The 16,824-nt window shown below is 44.9% G+C and overlaps 1 protein-coding gene across 4 annotated transcripts in view; it reads right to left on the bottom strand.

Moving 5' to 3' along the window:
- The window catches only part of MARF1 (meiosis regulator and mRNA stability factor 1), a 444,629-nt gene that overhangs the window by 78,336 nt on the left and 349,469 nt on the right, over nt 1-16,824 (bottom strand). For all 4 annotated transcript variants that reach the window (XM_040356921.1, XM_040356923.1, XM_040356922.1 and 1 more), the window contains exons 20-24: nt 12,846-13,048; nt 11,652-11,879; nt 10,827-11,057; nt 10,506-10,718; nt 10,250-10,310 (exon numbers count right to left, since the gene is read on the bottom strand). In XM_040356921.1, the coding sequence (XP_040212855.1) occupies nt 10,250-10,310; nt 10,506-10,718; nt 10,827-11,057; nt 11,652-11,879; nt 12,846-13,048 (936 nt within the window). The remainder of the gene's footprint in view (nt 1-10,249; nt 10,311-10,505; nt 10,719-10,826; nt 11,058-11,651; nt 11,880-12,845; nt 13,049-16,824) is intronic.

Below are 16,824 nucleotides of genomic sequence, written 5' to 3'. Positions count from 1 at the left end.
GCGGGTGTAACCCTGCCTTATCCTTATGGAAAACCAAGTATGGCAACTTGCAGGACAAGTCTGCCAACTCGGAAAACCTTCTGACAGACGTAATGGCCACCAAAAAGGCCACCTTCTGAGAAAGTGTTGAGAGGAATCTCTCTGATGTCCTCGAAGGGAGGGTTCTGAAGAACCAAGAGCACCAGATTCAAATCCCATGGGGAAATAGGTGGTCTAAGAGGGGGGAAGTATATGACGAACCCCCTGCACAAAAGGTACTCAGAGAATGGGGCGCCAAAGGCCGCTGAAACAACACATGCAAGGCAGAAATCTGACCCTTAATGGTGCTTAAGGCAAGCTTCTGATCCACACTGTGCTGTAAAAACAGCAGTATACTGGACACGGAATACGTCCGTGGACGCCAACCCATCTCTTTGCACATAGAGATGTAGGCCTTCCAGGTGCGGTGGTAAATCTTCCTAGACTTCTGTGCCCTCAACATAGTTGGAATGACAGAGTCGGAAAAAGACCTCGGTCCCTTAGAACCTGGCTTTCAATAGCCATGCCGTTAAAGTCAACGACTGTAAAGCAGTATGGGAGTATAGGACCTTGAGACAGAAGGTCCTCCCACCTTGACAGCCGCCAAGGCGCAACCGCCACTGGGCGCACGAGATCGGCGTACCAAGGACGCCGGGGCCAATCCGGGGCGATTAGAATCATTGGGATCCCCTCGGCCTCCACTCTGCAGAGCAGCCAAGGAAACACCTTCAACGGGGAAAAGGCAAAAATTAATCGATACTGACCCCACGGGGCTACCAACGCGTCCGCCCAGGACGAATCCCTGGACCTGGCCACGAACCTTGACACCTTGCGGTTGAGACGAGAGGCCAGGAGGTCCAAATCCGGTGTTCCCCATCTCCTGCATAGGAGTTGAAACACTTCCGGATGCAATGACCATTCTCCCTGGTCCAGCATCTGGTGACTCAGGTAGTCGGCCTGCCAGTTCTCCACGCCTGGAATGAAGACGGCCGACAGAGCCGGCACGCTTCTTTCCACCCACCTTAGGATGTAAGCGACCTCGGACGCTGCAGCCGAGCTCCGAGTTCCCCCCTGATGGTTGATATAAGCCACCGCTGTGGCGTGGTCAGACTGGATCCAAGACATTGATCGGTAGACAGGATTCTTCTAGAGTCCAACGACCCTGGGCCGACTGGACCCCCCCTAGACGCTGCCAGCCAGTGAGGCCGTCGTAACCACCGTCCACTGAAAGGGGAGAAAAGACTTCCCTGACCGAAGAGTCGGGATCTCAGCCACCAATTCAGAGAGGCCCTGACCAGGTGGCTGACCTGAATCTGACGATCCAGCGACAATGGAGATCTGTTCCACTTGGACAGGATCTCCCTCTGTAGTACTCGAGTGTGGAACTGGGCATACGGTACAGCCTCGAACGAGGCCACCATGAGGCCCAGAACTCGCATGCAAAAATCGGAGAGAGGACCATTTGCGGGACGCCAAAACTCTTACTGCAGACTGGAGCGTCTGCAATTTTTCCAGGGGTAGAAAGACTCTCGCTTCCGAGGAGTCCAGAATCAATCCCAGATATTCCAACCGCTGAGTCGGAACCAGGACCGACTTCTGAACGTTCAACACCCACCCAAATTCTTGGAGGGTCTGGCTGGTTATAGACACGTCCTCCTTTAATTCTGAGCCAGAAGCTGCTCTCAGAAGAAGATCGTCTAAGTAGCCCATGATGGCAATGCCTCGCTGTCTCAGCAAAGCTAGGATCAGTGCGAGCACATTGGAAAAAACTGTTGGTGCTGACGCCAGGCCAAAAGGGAGGGCCACAAACTGATAGTGGTCCTCCCCGATCGCAAAACGCAGAAACCTCTGGTGACTTGTGCAGATTGGGATATGCTAGTATGCATCCTTTATGTCCAATGGCGCCAGAACCCCCCCCACCCTGGGTGGAGCGCAGCTAACACCGAGCGAATTGATTCCATGCGGAACTTCCTTACTTTCACGAAGGCATTCAGAGCCTTGAGGTCCAGGATTGGACGGACCCCGTCCTTCGAGACCACAAACCGATTAGGATAAAATCCCTGAAACCTCTTGTCCTGTGGAACAGGTAAAATTACTCCGCAACTTAGCAAGTCCTTGCCACCAACAAGGCAACCCGACGAGCCGATAGGAGAGGGAGAACTGAGGGAAAAAATCTGTTTGGGAGATAGGAAAGAAACTCTATCCTCTACCCGAAGAGACCACATCGCAGACCCATAGATCGGATAGCAGAGAGGTCCACCGAGTCGTAAACCTGCGAACCCGTCCACCCCCCCCACCCATGAGTCGGGCGGGGGCAGGCCTTCATGCAGTTGCAGGCTTGGGTGCCGGCTTACGCACCCAGGGACGTTTCTGTCCCCCAGCTGAGCCTTTGTCGGCCTGGGAGGGTTTACCCGCGGGCCATGACTGACGAAAATACCACTTCTGTGTGGGAAAAGAAGGATCCGGCTTACGGTGGGGTTCCTTCCCCTTGGAGGACTGAGGGAGGAGAGCGCTCTTCCCTCCCGTGACATCCTTGATAATGTAGTACAGTGAACACCCAAAAAGCCTTCCACCTTTGAAGGGTAAATCAGCCAGGGCTTCCTTAGAGGCCTGGTCCGCAGACCAGCATTTTAGCCAAAGCAGGCGGCGTAAAACCACCGCTGAAACAGAAGCCCTGGATATCAAGGGTGCTGCATCTAGTGAAGCATCACAGACAGACAAGGCCCTGAACCAGCTGGTCAGCCAGTCTAGACTTCGAATGGGAGTGCTCCTCCGCAGTCTGGCGCAAAACCAGATTCAGTAAGTGTCCGAGACACCAGGGTAGTGGCCACACTAGGCCGCAAGGCAGACCCCAGCATGGTAAACATGGAGCGGGTCACTGCTTCGGATCTCCCATCAGTCTGATCCTTAAAAGCAGGGATTCCCTCAATAGGGAGAGTGGTTACCTTATTTAACCGAGCAACCGGAGAATCCACCACTGGAGGAGAAGTCCACTTCTTTAAAAGGTTCTCCTCAAAGGGGTACCGAACCGCTAGGTGGTGAGGGACTACAAAAGCCTTCTGCAGCTTTTCCCATTCCGCATTAATGAATTTATCAAAGAAGGGCACATAAGGAAAAATCTTAACAGAGCGGTCTGATTTGTGTGATCCAAAGGAGACCGAGCCCTCAGCGGATACCTCAGCTGCACTATCCAGCTTAAGGGAGTCCATTACAGCATTAATAAGCTCCCTGACAAGTGCCTTATGCCCCAACCCAGTTAAAGTGTCTTCCTCACAAGGAAGGTTCTGGTCCACGTCTTCAGATAAAACAGAACCAGGTACCTGAGCAGCAGCCGGGTCCTGATCTGAATCTGAGCATTCCCCAGGGGATAGCGGAGGGAGGGGGTGCTTTTTACCCCCCTTACCTCTGCACGCCGCTTCCACCCTGGCAACAAATGTTTCCAGGACTGCCGACAAAGAGTCTGTTGTAAGTGCAGGTGCAAAAGTACCAGTTGCCGCCTCTGTCATGTTTGGGGAAGAAGGACCAGATACTGACTCCATTTTATGGAAAACTCCCAGGGCCCAGTACAGACCTAAACAAAAAACCCACCACTCCTGCTGCAATGACCGGGGGGGGGTTACCCAGGGGACTCACCACACCGGAGGGGACTGCTCAGCGCCGCTGCCCTTTTCCAGCACACAGCTGTGTGTGAGGAGAAAGCCATGAGGTAAGCTGTGGGGTGCTGCGTGAGGAGAACGACGGCACGCGCCGTAGGAATCAGCACTACAGGCCAAGGACTCAAGCAAGATGGCCACCGAGCGCAGCATATGGAGCCTGACGCAGCCACAGGAAAATGGCCGACCGCAATATGCTGTATTATGGCGCGGCTACAACAAAATGGCTGCCAATGGGATTTTCAATAGAAACTGAAAATCACCCAGAATGGCAGCAAAACACAGCAATTTAAATGGTGCAAGCCTAAAAAGGCTGCCCAGCACCACAAAACCTAAAAAAAAAAAAAAAAAAAAAAAAAAAAGACCCCCAGCATTAAAAACACACATAGGCCAGACGCACAGTCCCCTCAACAAGGTGCCGCCCCCCCCACCCCACCCCGACAGCAATGTAAAACAGCATAGGGAAAAAGAGCAGGGAAGGGAGGATACCAAAACCCCAGGAATGCTCAGCCGTACCACCCCACCTAAGAGGGAGGGACTGTACTTACCCGTCCATGCGACGACTCACTGACGCATTCCAGACAGGCGTACAACCGCAATGGAGGTAGCCGTCGGCCCAGTCCACTGTGAGTGAAACACCACAGCCCAGTCATGTGCGGACCTCGGAGCAAAGCTCACTGGCCACCCCAGGAGTCACGGGGCATGTCGTGGCAGACCCAGCCTCTTTGCAAAGGTTTGATCGCCGCCAGGCCACCGAGTCTTTCGTCTCTCTCCGAGCACTAAGGGGGGGAAAGGCACTACCGCTGCCGTATCGGGTAGGACGGGAGGACCGACGGTCTCACACGGAGGAAAAAAGTAAGAGGGAAGCCCGTCTCCCAGGAACACCTGAGAGATACTGACTCCCCTCACCGAAGATGTTCCCTCCAGCCGGAGGAAACACAAAAACTGAGGTATGTTAGGCAGGCACCCCCCTTTAAAGATCTGGAGGAAGGAGTTACCTGTGGTTGTGGGTGGAGTCATTATCTCTCAAGGTGCTGTCCTGAAAGATGCCTTGGGAAATCAATTTTTTGTTGATTGGATGAGATTTCCAAATCGATTTGTCTGTATGCACCCTTATATTTACGCATGCCAATTTGGATATTAAATAGCTTTTCTCTTGTTTAATATATGCTGATCATGAGTAATTTTGTGACTTTTATATTTGTTATTAACCTGGGTTGGCCAACTCCCATTTCGGGCTCATGTGAGACCCAGTGTGAATTGGCATACCTACGTTTACATATGCGTCTGGCAATTTTTAGCGCCTTATAATAAAGTTGCACTTGGTTCTGTGTGAACACTAGCCAACTATCCACATTGGGCCTGCCACTTACAATATATTTTTATTTTTTCATTATGCTCACCTGTAGGATGTCGCTACCTATTGGTTTACAGCAAGGCTTTGGTTTCAATGTTTGTTCCATATGTGGTCCTTGCCCTTGCAGTTATTTTTATATGGATTTTAGTTTTGTTTTACATCAGTTAAGATGGTGTTTTAGTGGCTTCTTGTGACTCGCAACCAGGCTATGTTACCCAATGTAAGTATTAAAGCGGTGAATCAGAGCGCCGCCCGTATCCCGTGACCACGTCCCTCTACTGACGAAACGTTGGGAGGAACGACGTTTTGACGTCACCGCGTTGTAGGCTAGACCTGGAAGATACGGGCTGCCCTATTGATGAGCCAGTCGGCTCGATTGTTCTTATATGCCAGTATATCATTACTTAAATGTAAGTGTACATTTTTATGACATTCATTACATTTCAAGGCTTTTATGCTATGCAAGTCTATTTTGTCCCCCGAATCGTTGCGTTATATGAGACATCTTCCATGCAAGCTGAGGCACATAAATCATCATATAGAGACCCCAGGCTGGGTTAATAGCCATATGCGCCAACCATCTCCTATAACCAAGAGATCACATCCATCTGTTAAGCGGCAGTGTGTTATTTCGGTGGAGGCACTTTTCTGTCATTACTTTCTTCTGAATGCTGTGGATCCATTTTGCACACTGGGGAAGTTTTAGCTTATATGGACATCTGTGTCTGCTGTTTATGACACAGTCATCAGTGTCACCCTCAAGGATTGCTTTTTTATCTTCATTAAAAAATTTACACGGACTGAGATCCATTCATTCAAGTTCTCAATTTATTTTTGGAGATATTATCTTTCACTATATATTTTCGTGTCACTATTTCATTGAGGCCTTTAGACCATCTTCATAATTTTTCACTTACCGGTATTTAATATTTAGCACTACAATTATATTCAGATGTGATCCTTAGTATTCATGATCACTAATAAATTAAGCAGCCAGTCAGTATTTTTGCACAAATATGCCACAATTCCTTATGTATAAAAAGTTTCCAGCTTTGTTTTAACTTTGTGTGCATACATGTAAATTATATATAACCCAAGCATGTATCCCCTTGGCGCCAAGCGTATGCATATATGCGGCCTTGGTTTTAGGGAATTATACTGGGATGATGCCCGCCACCTTTTTTTTTTTTTTAGAGTGGTTGGTCAGCTCTCCAGGGATAACAACCGATGCGGCTAAAAGCCGCTCGGTTTTTATACCGGGCTCTTACCGGGCCTCCCATCCCACCAGGAGACCCGATCAGCGAACTGCTGGCGTCTAGAGACAGACTGGCACAAAGCCGGAATCTGCTTTGTTCCAGTCTGCTGTATGTAAACACGGAAGCGATGTCACTTCCAGTTTATTGGGCTGCCAATGGCGCCGGGTTTAATAAAAATACATTATTCAGAATCACAGTTTTTGGTGATCTAAATACTTTGAAGTGCAAAGGGGAGATTTGAGGTCTTTTAGACCTCCGATCCCTCCATAAAGAGTACCTGTCACCGCCTATTATTGTCACAAGGGATGTTTACATTGCTTGTGACAATAAAAGCGATCAAATTTTTTTTAATTAAAAACACAATGTAAAAAATGTAACGATGTTCGAATCACATATGTGAGGTATCACAGCGATCGTCAGAGCGAGAGCAATAATTCCAACACTAGACCTCCTCTGTAACTCAAACCTGGTAACCGTAACATCTTTCACATTATATTAAAAAAATTGGGCTAATTTTACCGTTTTATTTTTTTTCATGAAAGTGTCTTTTCTCCAAAAAATTGCGTTTGAAAGACCGCTGCACAAATACAGTGTGACATAAAATTTTGCGACAATCGCCATTTTATTCTTTAGATTCTCTAATATATATATATATATATATATATATATATATATATATATATATATATATATATATATATATATATATATATATATATATATATATATATATATATATATATATATAATAAAAATGTCTGGGGGTTTCAAGTAATTTTCTAGCAAAAAATATGGATTTTAACTTGTAAGCAACAAATGTCAGCAATAGGCTTAGTCACGAAAGGGATAAGCATCAGATATTTCTGTCAGAAAAAAATGCATCAGTACAGTGAGCAATAAGACTAAACCTAGAAGATTAGAGACAAAACACAAACACGTTAACTAACCTAAGGGAAAGAGGAGATCTCTACCACCTGGGTATTGTGTGAAAGGGAGTGAGACTGTCTGGAAAGGATTGAGACTGCCCAGAAAGATAAGACGATGGGTCTCTGGGCTCCCATGCAGTCACTTAGGGGAAACCTGAGACGTGCCTGAGATTAAAGCAGAACTCCGGGTGAATTTTTTTTTTTATAGTTTTAATGCCTTCCTTTTTAGACTATGTAGTCTGTTTTCTGATTGCCTCTGTTGTTTTTAAGAAACAGCCTGTGCATTTTTTAAATAATGGGGTTGATTATTTGTGGTCCGTTTGCAAGACTGCAGGCTGTTATGCCTTGCATTCCACTGATCTTGTCACGTCCCACCTGTAGTTTAGTTCAGCCAACACTTCCTGCTCGCTGCAGCGGGTGGACCAGTAAGTCTGAGATACCTGGTCTAAACCTCACACACAAGCAGTGTTCACCCTTCTCCCATCACAATCCGAGTTGGAGCTGACAAGTTCTCTCAAACTATTTAACCCCATACATGCTGGGCAACCACACAGGGTGTAGAGATATCACCAGTGACATTAACCATGGTTATGGTCTTTCTGTATAAGCAGAGTGGGGGGGGGGGGGGGTAGGAGTAGCTGAGGGGCTGTACAGAATTAACCCAATAGCTGCTGGGGAGTGAGCTGAGCTTGTGGCTAACGATTTGTGCCAGCTCTCACAAACGCGCTCTGCGAAATTGCATGCTTTTCGCACTGCAAATCACATGATGTCCGTTCGATGCGTTTTTAGCCATACAGATCGTATGGCCGATATTGCACCGCATTCGGACCAAACTCCTTTAGGACCCTTTTTTGGTCCGCACCAGAATCTGATCGCATGGGTGCAATTCGATTCATGTCTGAACTGTCAGTTCGCAGTGTGATATGCAAGCTGAAATGGGGGATGTCATTAACAATGACACTCCCGGCAGTTCGCATACAATAGTGTGAACTGCTGTGCGAGTCACGTGCGATGCGGGAACCCACAGTAGATTTGCAGGGTTGTGTGAACCAAGCCTTAAGCCTTCAAGTGCCAGACATTTACCTTGCACTAATTAAAGCACCCACTGACTAACTTGATTGTCTGGCAATTGAGGGGTTAACCGTTATCCACCCTCATCTCACTCCTGTTCTCCTCTGCTTATACAGAAAGACCATAAAACCATCCCTCCCCTGTGCGTCACCCAGTGAACGGCATAGTTAATACTGATCACTGTCTGGGCTGTCTCAGTGCCTTCTTAACCGCTTAAGCCCCGGACCATTTTGGTGGTTAAAGACCGGGCTACTTTTTGCGATTCGGCACTGCGTCGCTTTAACTGACAATTGCGCGACCGTGCGACGTGGCTCCCAAAAAAAAATTGACGTCCTTTTTTCCCCCACAAATAGAGCTTTCTTTTAGTGGTATTTGATCACCTATGCGGTTTTTATTTTTTGCGCTTTAAACAAAAAAAGAGCGACAATTTTGAAAATATATATATGTTTTTTTACTATAATAAATATACCCCAAAAATATATAAAAACCATTTGTTTTCCAGTTTAGGCCGATGCGTATTCTACATATTTTTGGTATAAAAATAATTTTAAAAAAGCGTTTGATTGGTTTGCGCAAAAGTTATAGCTTCTATAGGGGACTGCATTTTTATATATTTTTTTACTAGTTATGGTGGCGATCATCAATTTTCATCGTGACTGCGACATTATGGCGGACACATCGAACACTTTACATCATTTTGGGACCATTGTAATTTTTACAGCGATCAGTGCTATAAAAATATGATTACTGGAAAAATTACACCGACAGTGAAGGGGTTAACCACTAGGTGGCACTGCAGGGTTTAAGTGTTCCCTAGGAAGCAATTCTTACTGTTAGGGGGCGTGGCTACACGTGACACATCACTGATGACTGTTCCCGATCAGGGGGAACGGTCATCAGTGACAGTGTCACTAGGCAGAATAGGGGAATGCCTTGTTTACAAGGCATGGGTTGGGTGTAACAAGATGTCAGCTGCTGGCCAAGTACTTTGGCCAAGTGCAGGGTGTGCCAAGATGATGGTGCCCACTGAGGCTGCCCGCCTACTGATGCCAGACCCACCCACTGAATCCATTCGCCCGCTCCGCCCACTGAGGTGGCCCGATCATAGAACCATGTAATCAGCTGTAGCCAATCACAGATCACAAGCGGTCATGAATGAAAGCCATTCATGACAGGTAAATCTATTGACTATAACAGGGATCATCACTGTTATAGGCAATAATAGTGTGTAAAAAAAAAAAAAAATCATCCCCAGGGTAGGAGCACTGAAGAATTCTAATGACAGGATGTTAAAAATGTATATATATTTTACATATGGTCAGCAATCAAGTGTTTTGAATCACGCGATAACTTTCACACAAACTACTACTACTACACAATTAATATTCACTTTTTTTTTTTTTTTTTTACCAAAGACATGTAGAAGAATGCATTTTTTCCTAACTTGAAGAATTTGATTTTACTGGACAGGTTTTTATAACAAAATAGTAAATATTGTTGTTTTTCAAAATCTTTGGCCTTTTTTGGTTAAAGTGTTACTAAACCCACAACTGTAAAATCAGTGTGTATATGCAGATGACTTGACACAAGGCGCAGGAGCGCAAAACAGGTCGTCAGTCATGATGACGGGACCAAGTTATTGACCTACCCCCCTGCTGTCAAAGAACCATTTTCATATTACTGGGTTTAGTTGTTGCTTTAATATAGCAAAAAGAAAAAAAAACTGTGGTGATTAAATACCATCAGAAGAAAGCTCCATTTGTATATAAAAAGAAAAAAAAAACACTCATTTGAATACAGTGTTGCATGCCTGCGTAATTTCCAGTTATTATAGCACAGTGCTGAATGGCAAAAAATGGCCTGATCAAGAGGGTAAAACCTTTTAGAGGTCAAGTGGTTAATTTACAGCATCTTTCACACCTGCAAAACAACGTACTTTACTGTATTAGGTACACTAAAGTTACTTACTCTTCATGTCATTCTTCAGTACAACAATTCTTTTATTGCCATGTCCCTTTATCCAGACCACCTTATAAAAAAAAAAAAAATACAGAAATTGATAAAGTGGTTATAAAATTTACCTGTACAACCAATGTTGGCAAGCAAAACGGCTTTTCATTCAAGTTTCTATAACTTAAGTAAAAAAAAAAAAATCTAGCCGTGTACACTATATTCACAAATGGTACATAAAAATAAATGAACAGAACCCAGCATGACAAATTACCTGTGCAATCGCCCCCAACATCTCCTCCAAGCTGTTAAAACCATACTGCTTGGGCTCAAGTACTTCCCCGACATATTTGCTGTATGCGGTAGTAAACTCATGCAGGAAGATCTGCTGATAGTGATAAGTATGCAACAATGAACGGACATTCTTTGCAAACATATAAAGTGCCGTCAACTGTATGCATTCTGCATTCATATCATTAGTATACACCTGCCAGAAAAAGGACAAAAAAAAAAAAGGTAAGGCATTGCCAGTAAAACTTAAAAATCAACTGTTTAAAGAGGTAAAAAATAAATAAAAAAAATTAAGAATTTTTACCTCAACCAAATAAGGAAGGCTTTTTAAGAGGTCAGTCAAGGACACAAAGCCATATTCACATGGATTGAGGGTAATTCCATGGACACTTTCATATACATGGCAAAGCTGGTCAACAGTGAGCGGTGATGGCTCATCCCATGACATGAGCAAAATAAGGAGCTGTGCAGTTAAAGAGCGTAGAGATTTCCTATTAATCAACTGGATTTGCTTACCACAGACAGTGTCTGTAACCTAAAAAAGAAAAATATATATTCATTATGTCTAGGAGTGCTGGAAAAAGGAGTAAATATTTAACTTATTGTACATGCTCCTGCATGGGTCCTCCAGCACTGCAACTGGCCCCTGCAGCAATGTTGCAGTCACACTCCACCCTTTTACACGTACAATGTAGGGCTAATGTCACCATTGTTTGCAAGAGCTTTCGAAAGATGAGGGTACTGAAGCAAGCTGGAGTGGGCAGCAACACAATCTGTGCTGCATCCCTTAAACATAACGAGAATGTAGCGCTTGGCTATGCAGCTGGTGGCACTACAAGGGTGGATTTTTTATAGTCCTGAGTTGGGCTTGAAGATATTGCTGCCAACTACAAACAGCTTAACAAGTCAGCCTCCTAAAATTTATGCCAAATTTATATCAAATATGCGATTTCTACACCATCACCAGGTAAATTTCCAACCTCTTATTTGGATTAGAAAGACTGACTTTCTACAGACACCAGTGTGACAGTATTCATGCCAGTCAGCAGGATGGAGAGTTAACAGCAACAACAAATACACTAGGAATGGCATATGCCCAATTAGTGCAACTCATCAAGTAATCAGTTACCTTAACAACATGGCACAATTTTTGCATCAAAGCCAGTACAGAGCTGACATCATAGTCGTGAAGTCTCAGGCTGTAGCCAAATGTCTTGCTATATTCTGTAAGCAAGTCGGGAATCATTAAGGAGGTATCTTTTTGAGAACGCAGCAGTTTGACAAGTTGGGAGGCCAAAGCCTTAATACGCTCCATTTCAGTCAGGGTTAAAATCTTTTCCTCCCCACACTCTAAAACCTTTAAAAAAATGATAGACAAAAATTCAGACAACAGCACATATGCAGCATATGTTAATAAAGGTGACGTTGAACACATCCTAAAAAAGGTTCACATGGCTAGAATCAAGTGCAGAAATACAAAAAAAAAGTCTCAACAGGTCAAAAAGTTACCAGTACCCGCAAGACCCATGTCAAAAGCATAACATCACAAATTATTTATGGTATTCGTATGACCAATGTCATCACTACATTTCCTGCATAACAATCTGAAATGGGTGCAAAAGACCACCCAAGGGTATTTCAGGTTTTTAGGCGAGACGGGTAGTTTAAAGCTATACAAATAGTAAACCTTAATTTTAAAGCGCAAACTCACCCAATGAAAGGGACATAAGATACAAATATTTAACGCTGAATTCCAGTTATAGATTTTGTTGCATAGTTCCTGTACGTTGGGCCACCATGCATCAATATAAGTATGTCAATTCCATTCATGTGGGATCCCTGTGGAAGATGGAAATCACTGTAGTAGTTACCACCATCTTCCAGGTCGTTTTGACGATCAGCTGCAAACTGACCACACAGGGGCACTTGCTTGGAACAGGCTTAATTTACAGATTACCTTGTACTTTTCTCAATAAAAATGCAAGGTGTTCTCTGTTTGAACAAGGTGGAGATCGCAATGTCACTGCCTGCTGACCCCCTATGGTTACTATGCTGGATCAAAGTAACTACGCAATAAAATTCACACCTGGAATTCAGCTTTAGGTTTTACCACCATACCCAGTGTTAAACATACATAACATAGCCCCAAGATAAAAAAAAAATTGCAAAATACACTAAATGCATTGTCAAAGCAAAGTAAACATCAGCAGTTTTTCTATGCATGTCAATTAGCAAAACAACATTACTTGGTAATGATGGATTTTTCTTTCTACTATGATCATCTACTGGCAAGTATGTATGACCAAGTATAAGCTGTACCTACTTGTAAGACATCCGGTATGGCTTCAAAAAGGTCAAGCAGTTTTGTGAAACCATAATAAGTCAGTTTGCACTGGCGACCAAAGTGGTGGTGATAGGACGGAATAAACTTATTGAATGGCATCCTGAAATGAGGTTGGTGACGTAAAAGGTCAACTACTTCCTTTGCAAACTGCTTTGTCCTCTCAATCTCTTCTGGAGTACGTTCTACAAACAGATAAACAGTCTCAACATCAAGATATACAAAATGCAAAGGTGGTAAAGGACAATGGGGTCAATTTACTAGGAGTTATATAATGGGCAATAAAATGCGGTAAAATAGCGCTTGCGGTAAATCAGTTTTGAAAGTGCAATTCACCAAGAATGTTTGCGTAAAATAACATGTGCAGGTTTTGTTCGATAAAGCGGTAAATACCGCATTTTTTTGCATGCAGCTATGGCATTGAGCGGGTTTCCTAGGAGCGGCCATGTCCTCAATGGATCAATCCCTGTTGACAACTGAATATAAAAATATAAAAAAAAAAAATCAGAAAAGCCCCCCCGCTGGTGCTGCATTTGTTTTTTTGACAGGTACCCTTCCCCACTTGAGGTAGACAGCGCTGCTGTCTCTTGGAAGTTTGGACCCCCTACTCCTTTCCCCCGAAGCCGTGACAATTAGAAAGCGAAACACGTTTCGCAGTTTGAAGCCAGCTGTGAAGCCGAATAGCTTCACAGCTGGTTTCCTTTACGACGAATAGCACCCGACAGCCGATCCAAAAATCGGCTGTTGTGCAACATTGTGGGCTCCCTGGACAGGTAAGTGTCTATTAAAAGTATTTGTAGCTAATTTACCCAGGCGGAACAATTGACAATTACTCTGTCATGCTACACTGTATCCAAACAAATAGAGCTTTCTTTTGGTGGTATTTATCAGCACTGGGTTTTTTATTTTTGTGACATAAGCAAAAAAATAAAAAAAAAAAGCGAACATTAAAAAATAAAAACATTTTTTTTTTAGTTTCTATTGTAAAATTTTGCAAAGTAGTAATTTTTCTTCATAAATTTGGGCCAACATTTATACTGCAACATATCTTTGGAAAAAAAAACAAATTAGTGGATATTATTTAGGTCTGTGTGAAAGTTAGAGAGTCTACAAGTTAGGGTGCAATTCACTGAAAATTTCTCACATCTGATCACACCTGATGTGCTGAAGGCCCATCTCATTTATTGATACAACAACAATCCAGTTAAGTACAAATACCCTCAAAATGACCCCTTTTTGGAAAGTAGACAGTCCAAGGTATTTAGTAAGAGCCTTCTGAAAGCGGCATGGAACAGAGCTGTGGGCTGCAAGCATCCCAGGGGATCGGATCAGGCAAACCCAAGACACCTACTCGGCATCAGGTTGTGCAGTGAGCCGATATATGTATATTGTATGACTAAGCACAGCTATGATTGCACCTGTACTAGTACCTCTGCTTTGCAGCTTAAAGGACTATATTTCCTAGTAAGAGGGGGTGAGGGGCAAGTAAAAAAGCCACCAAGAGATCCCCGCCTGGGGCTAGGGGTTCTGGTCATGCCTGCAGATTATCATCCCCCCCTGACAGACTGGTAGCAGCCTCACAGGATGAATATGTACTCCTGTCAGGCTTTGCAGCCTCTCCTAATGTTGCAGCTCCTGTATTTGTCACTGAGGACACTTTAAAAACTGCTTTGGATGGCGCCGAAAAAGGTAGGATTGCTACATTAATCACAACCTCCTTAAAAGATGGCAGAAAGCAGGGTAGGTCCCCTTCATCTGCTGTGGCTCTCTCATCAGATGTGCATTCTGAGGGTGAAAAATCCCTATCTGGAGATGAGGATCAGGTGCAGTCTGAGGACTTAAGAGGATGAGGCCAGGTTCACACTATACTACACGACTTTCATTCTTCTTTGCTCTGCAACAATGCTCCTACACTGATACTACATTGGTCATTTATCCTACATTGGTCCTACATCCATCCGACTTTCATGAACAGGATACTACGTTGATCCTACTTTGCCCTGGACTTGAAGTCCGACTTTCAATGAGCAGGGATCCGACTTGGATCCCTGCCAATATCAGGCACTGTGTTTGATATGAATCTTGAGGGGTAACTCCACGCCAAATTTTAACAAAAAAAAAAAACAGCATGGGTTTCCCTCCAAGAGCATACCAGGCCCATGAGTCTGGTGCGGATTTAAAGGGGAACCCCCACGGCGTGGGGGTCCCCCCAAAATTCATACCAGACCCGTATCGGAGCAGCAGCCCGGCCGGCCGGTCAGGAACAGGGGTGGGGACAGGCGAGCGCCCCCCTCCTTAACCGTGCTAGGCCGCATGCCCTCAACATGGGGAGGTAGGTGCTCTGGGTCAGGGGGGCGCCCTGCGGCCCCCCCACCCCAAAGCACCCTGCCCCCATGTTGATGGGGACAGGGCCTCTTCTCGAGAACCCTGGCCGTTGGTTGTCGGGGTCTGCGGGCAGGGGCTTATCGGAATCTGGGAGCCCCCTTTAACAAGGGGGCCCCCAGATACCGGCCCCCCACCCTAGGTGAATGAGTATGGGGTACATCGTACCCCTACCCAATCACCTGGAAGTAAAGTGTTAAAAAAAAAATAAACACGCTACACAGGTTTTTAAAATATTTTATTAGGTCAGCTCCGGGGCCCCCCCTCTCTTTAGCTCTTTTACGAGGGGGGCTTGCTTCTTCGAAGTCTTCCGGGGGGTCCCAGTCTTCACCGCCGTCTAGTTCTCTTCCGCCGGGTGGGGGCCGCTTTCTTCTTTAGCCCTCCGATGTCTTCGGCAGGGGGGAGGGGGCGATGCCCAGGCTTCTGTCGCCTTCTCCTTCTGCCTTCTCCGTTTTGGATCATTGTCTTGTTGGAAGACAAATCTCCGTCCCAGTCTCAGGTCTTTTGCAGACTATCAGGTTTTCTTCCAGAATGGTCCTGTATTTGGCTCCATCCATCTTCCCATTAATTTTAACCATCTTCCCTGTCCCTGCTGAAGAAAAGCAGGCCCAAACCATGATGCTGACACCACCATGTTTGACAGTGGGGATGAGGTGTTCAGGGTGATGAGCTGTGTTGCTTTTACGCCAAACATTTGCAAAAAGTTCGATTTAGGTTTCATCTGACCAGAGCACCTTCTTCCACATGTTTGGTGTGTCTCCCAGGTGGCTTGTGGCAAACTTTAAACACTTTTTATGGATATCTTTAAGAAATGGCTTTCTTCTTGCCACTCTTCCATAAAGGCTAGATTTGTGCAGTATACGACTGATTGTTGTCCTATGGATAGAGTCTCCCACCTCAGCTGTAGATCTCTGCAGTTCATCCAGAGTGATCATGGGCCTCTTGGCTGCATCTCTGATCAGTCTTCTCCTTGTATGAGCTGAAAGTTTAGAGGGACGGCCAGGTCTTCCTAGATTTGCAGTTGTCTGATACTCCTTCCATTTCAATATTATCGCTTGCACAGTGCTCCTTGGGATGTTTAAAGCTTGGGAAATCTTTTTGTATCCAAATCCGGCTTTAAAACTTCTTTACAACAGTATCCTCGGACCTGCCTGGTGTGTTCCTTGTTCTTGATGATGCTCTCTGCGCTTTAAAACGGACCTCTGAGACTATCACTGTGCATTTATACGGAGACTTGATTACACACAGGGGGATTCTATTTATCATCATTAGTCATTTAGGTCAACATTGGATCATTCAGAGATCCTCACTGAACTTCTGGAGAGAGTTTGCTGCACTGAAAGTAAAGGGGCTGAATTTTGCACGCCCAATTTTTCAGTTTTTTATATGTTAAAAAAGTTTGAAATATTCAATAAATTTCGTTCCACTTCATGATTGTGTCCCACTTGTTGATTCTTCAAAAAAATTACAGTTTTATATCTTTATGTTTGAAGCCTGAAATGTGGCAAAAGGTCGCAAAGTTCAAGGGGGCCAAATACTTTCGCAAGGCACTGTAGATGACACACCTACAATACGGCCG

Source organism: Rana temporaria, chromosome 6 (genome assembly GCF_905171775.1).
Source record: "Rana temporaria chromosome 6, aRanTem1.1, whole genome shotgun sequence".
In the NCBI taxonomy this organism is placed as follows: domain Eukaryota; kingdom Metazoa; phylum Chordata; class Amphibia; order Anura; family Ranidae; genus Rana; species Rana temporaria.
Note: the sequence above shows the minus strand (reverse complement) of the source record. Positions and strands in the feature narration are given on the sequence as shown.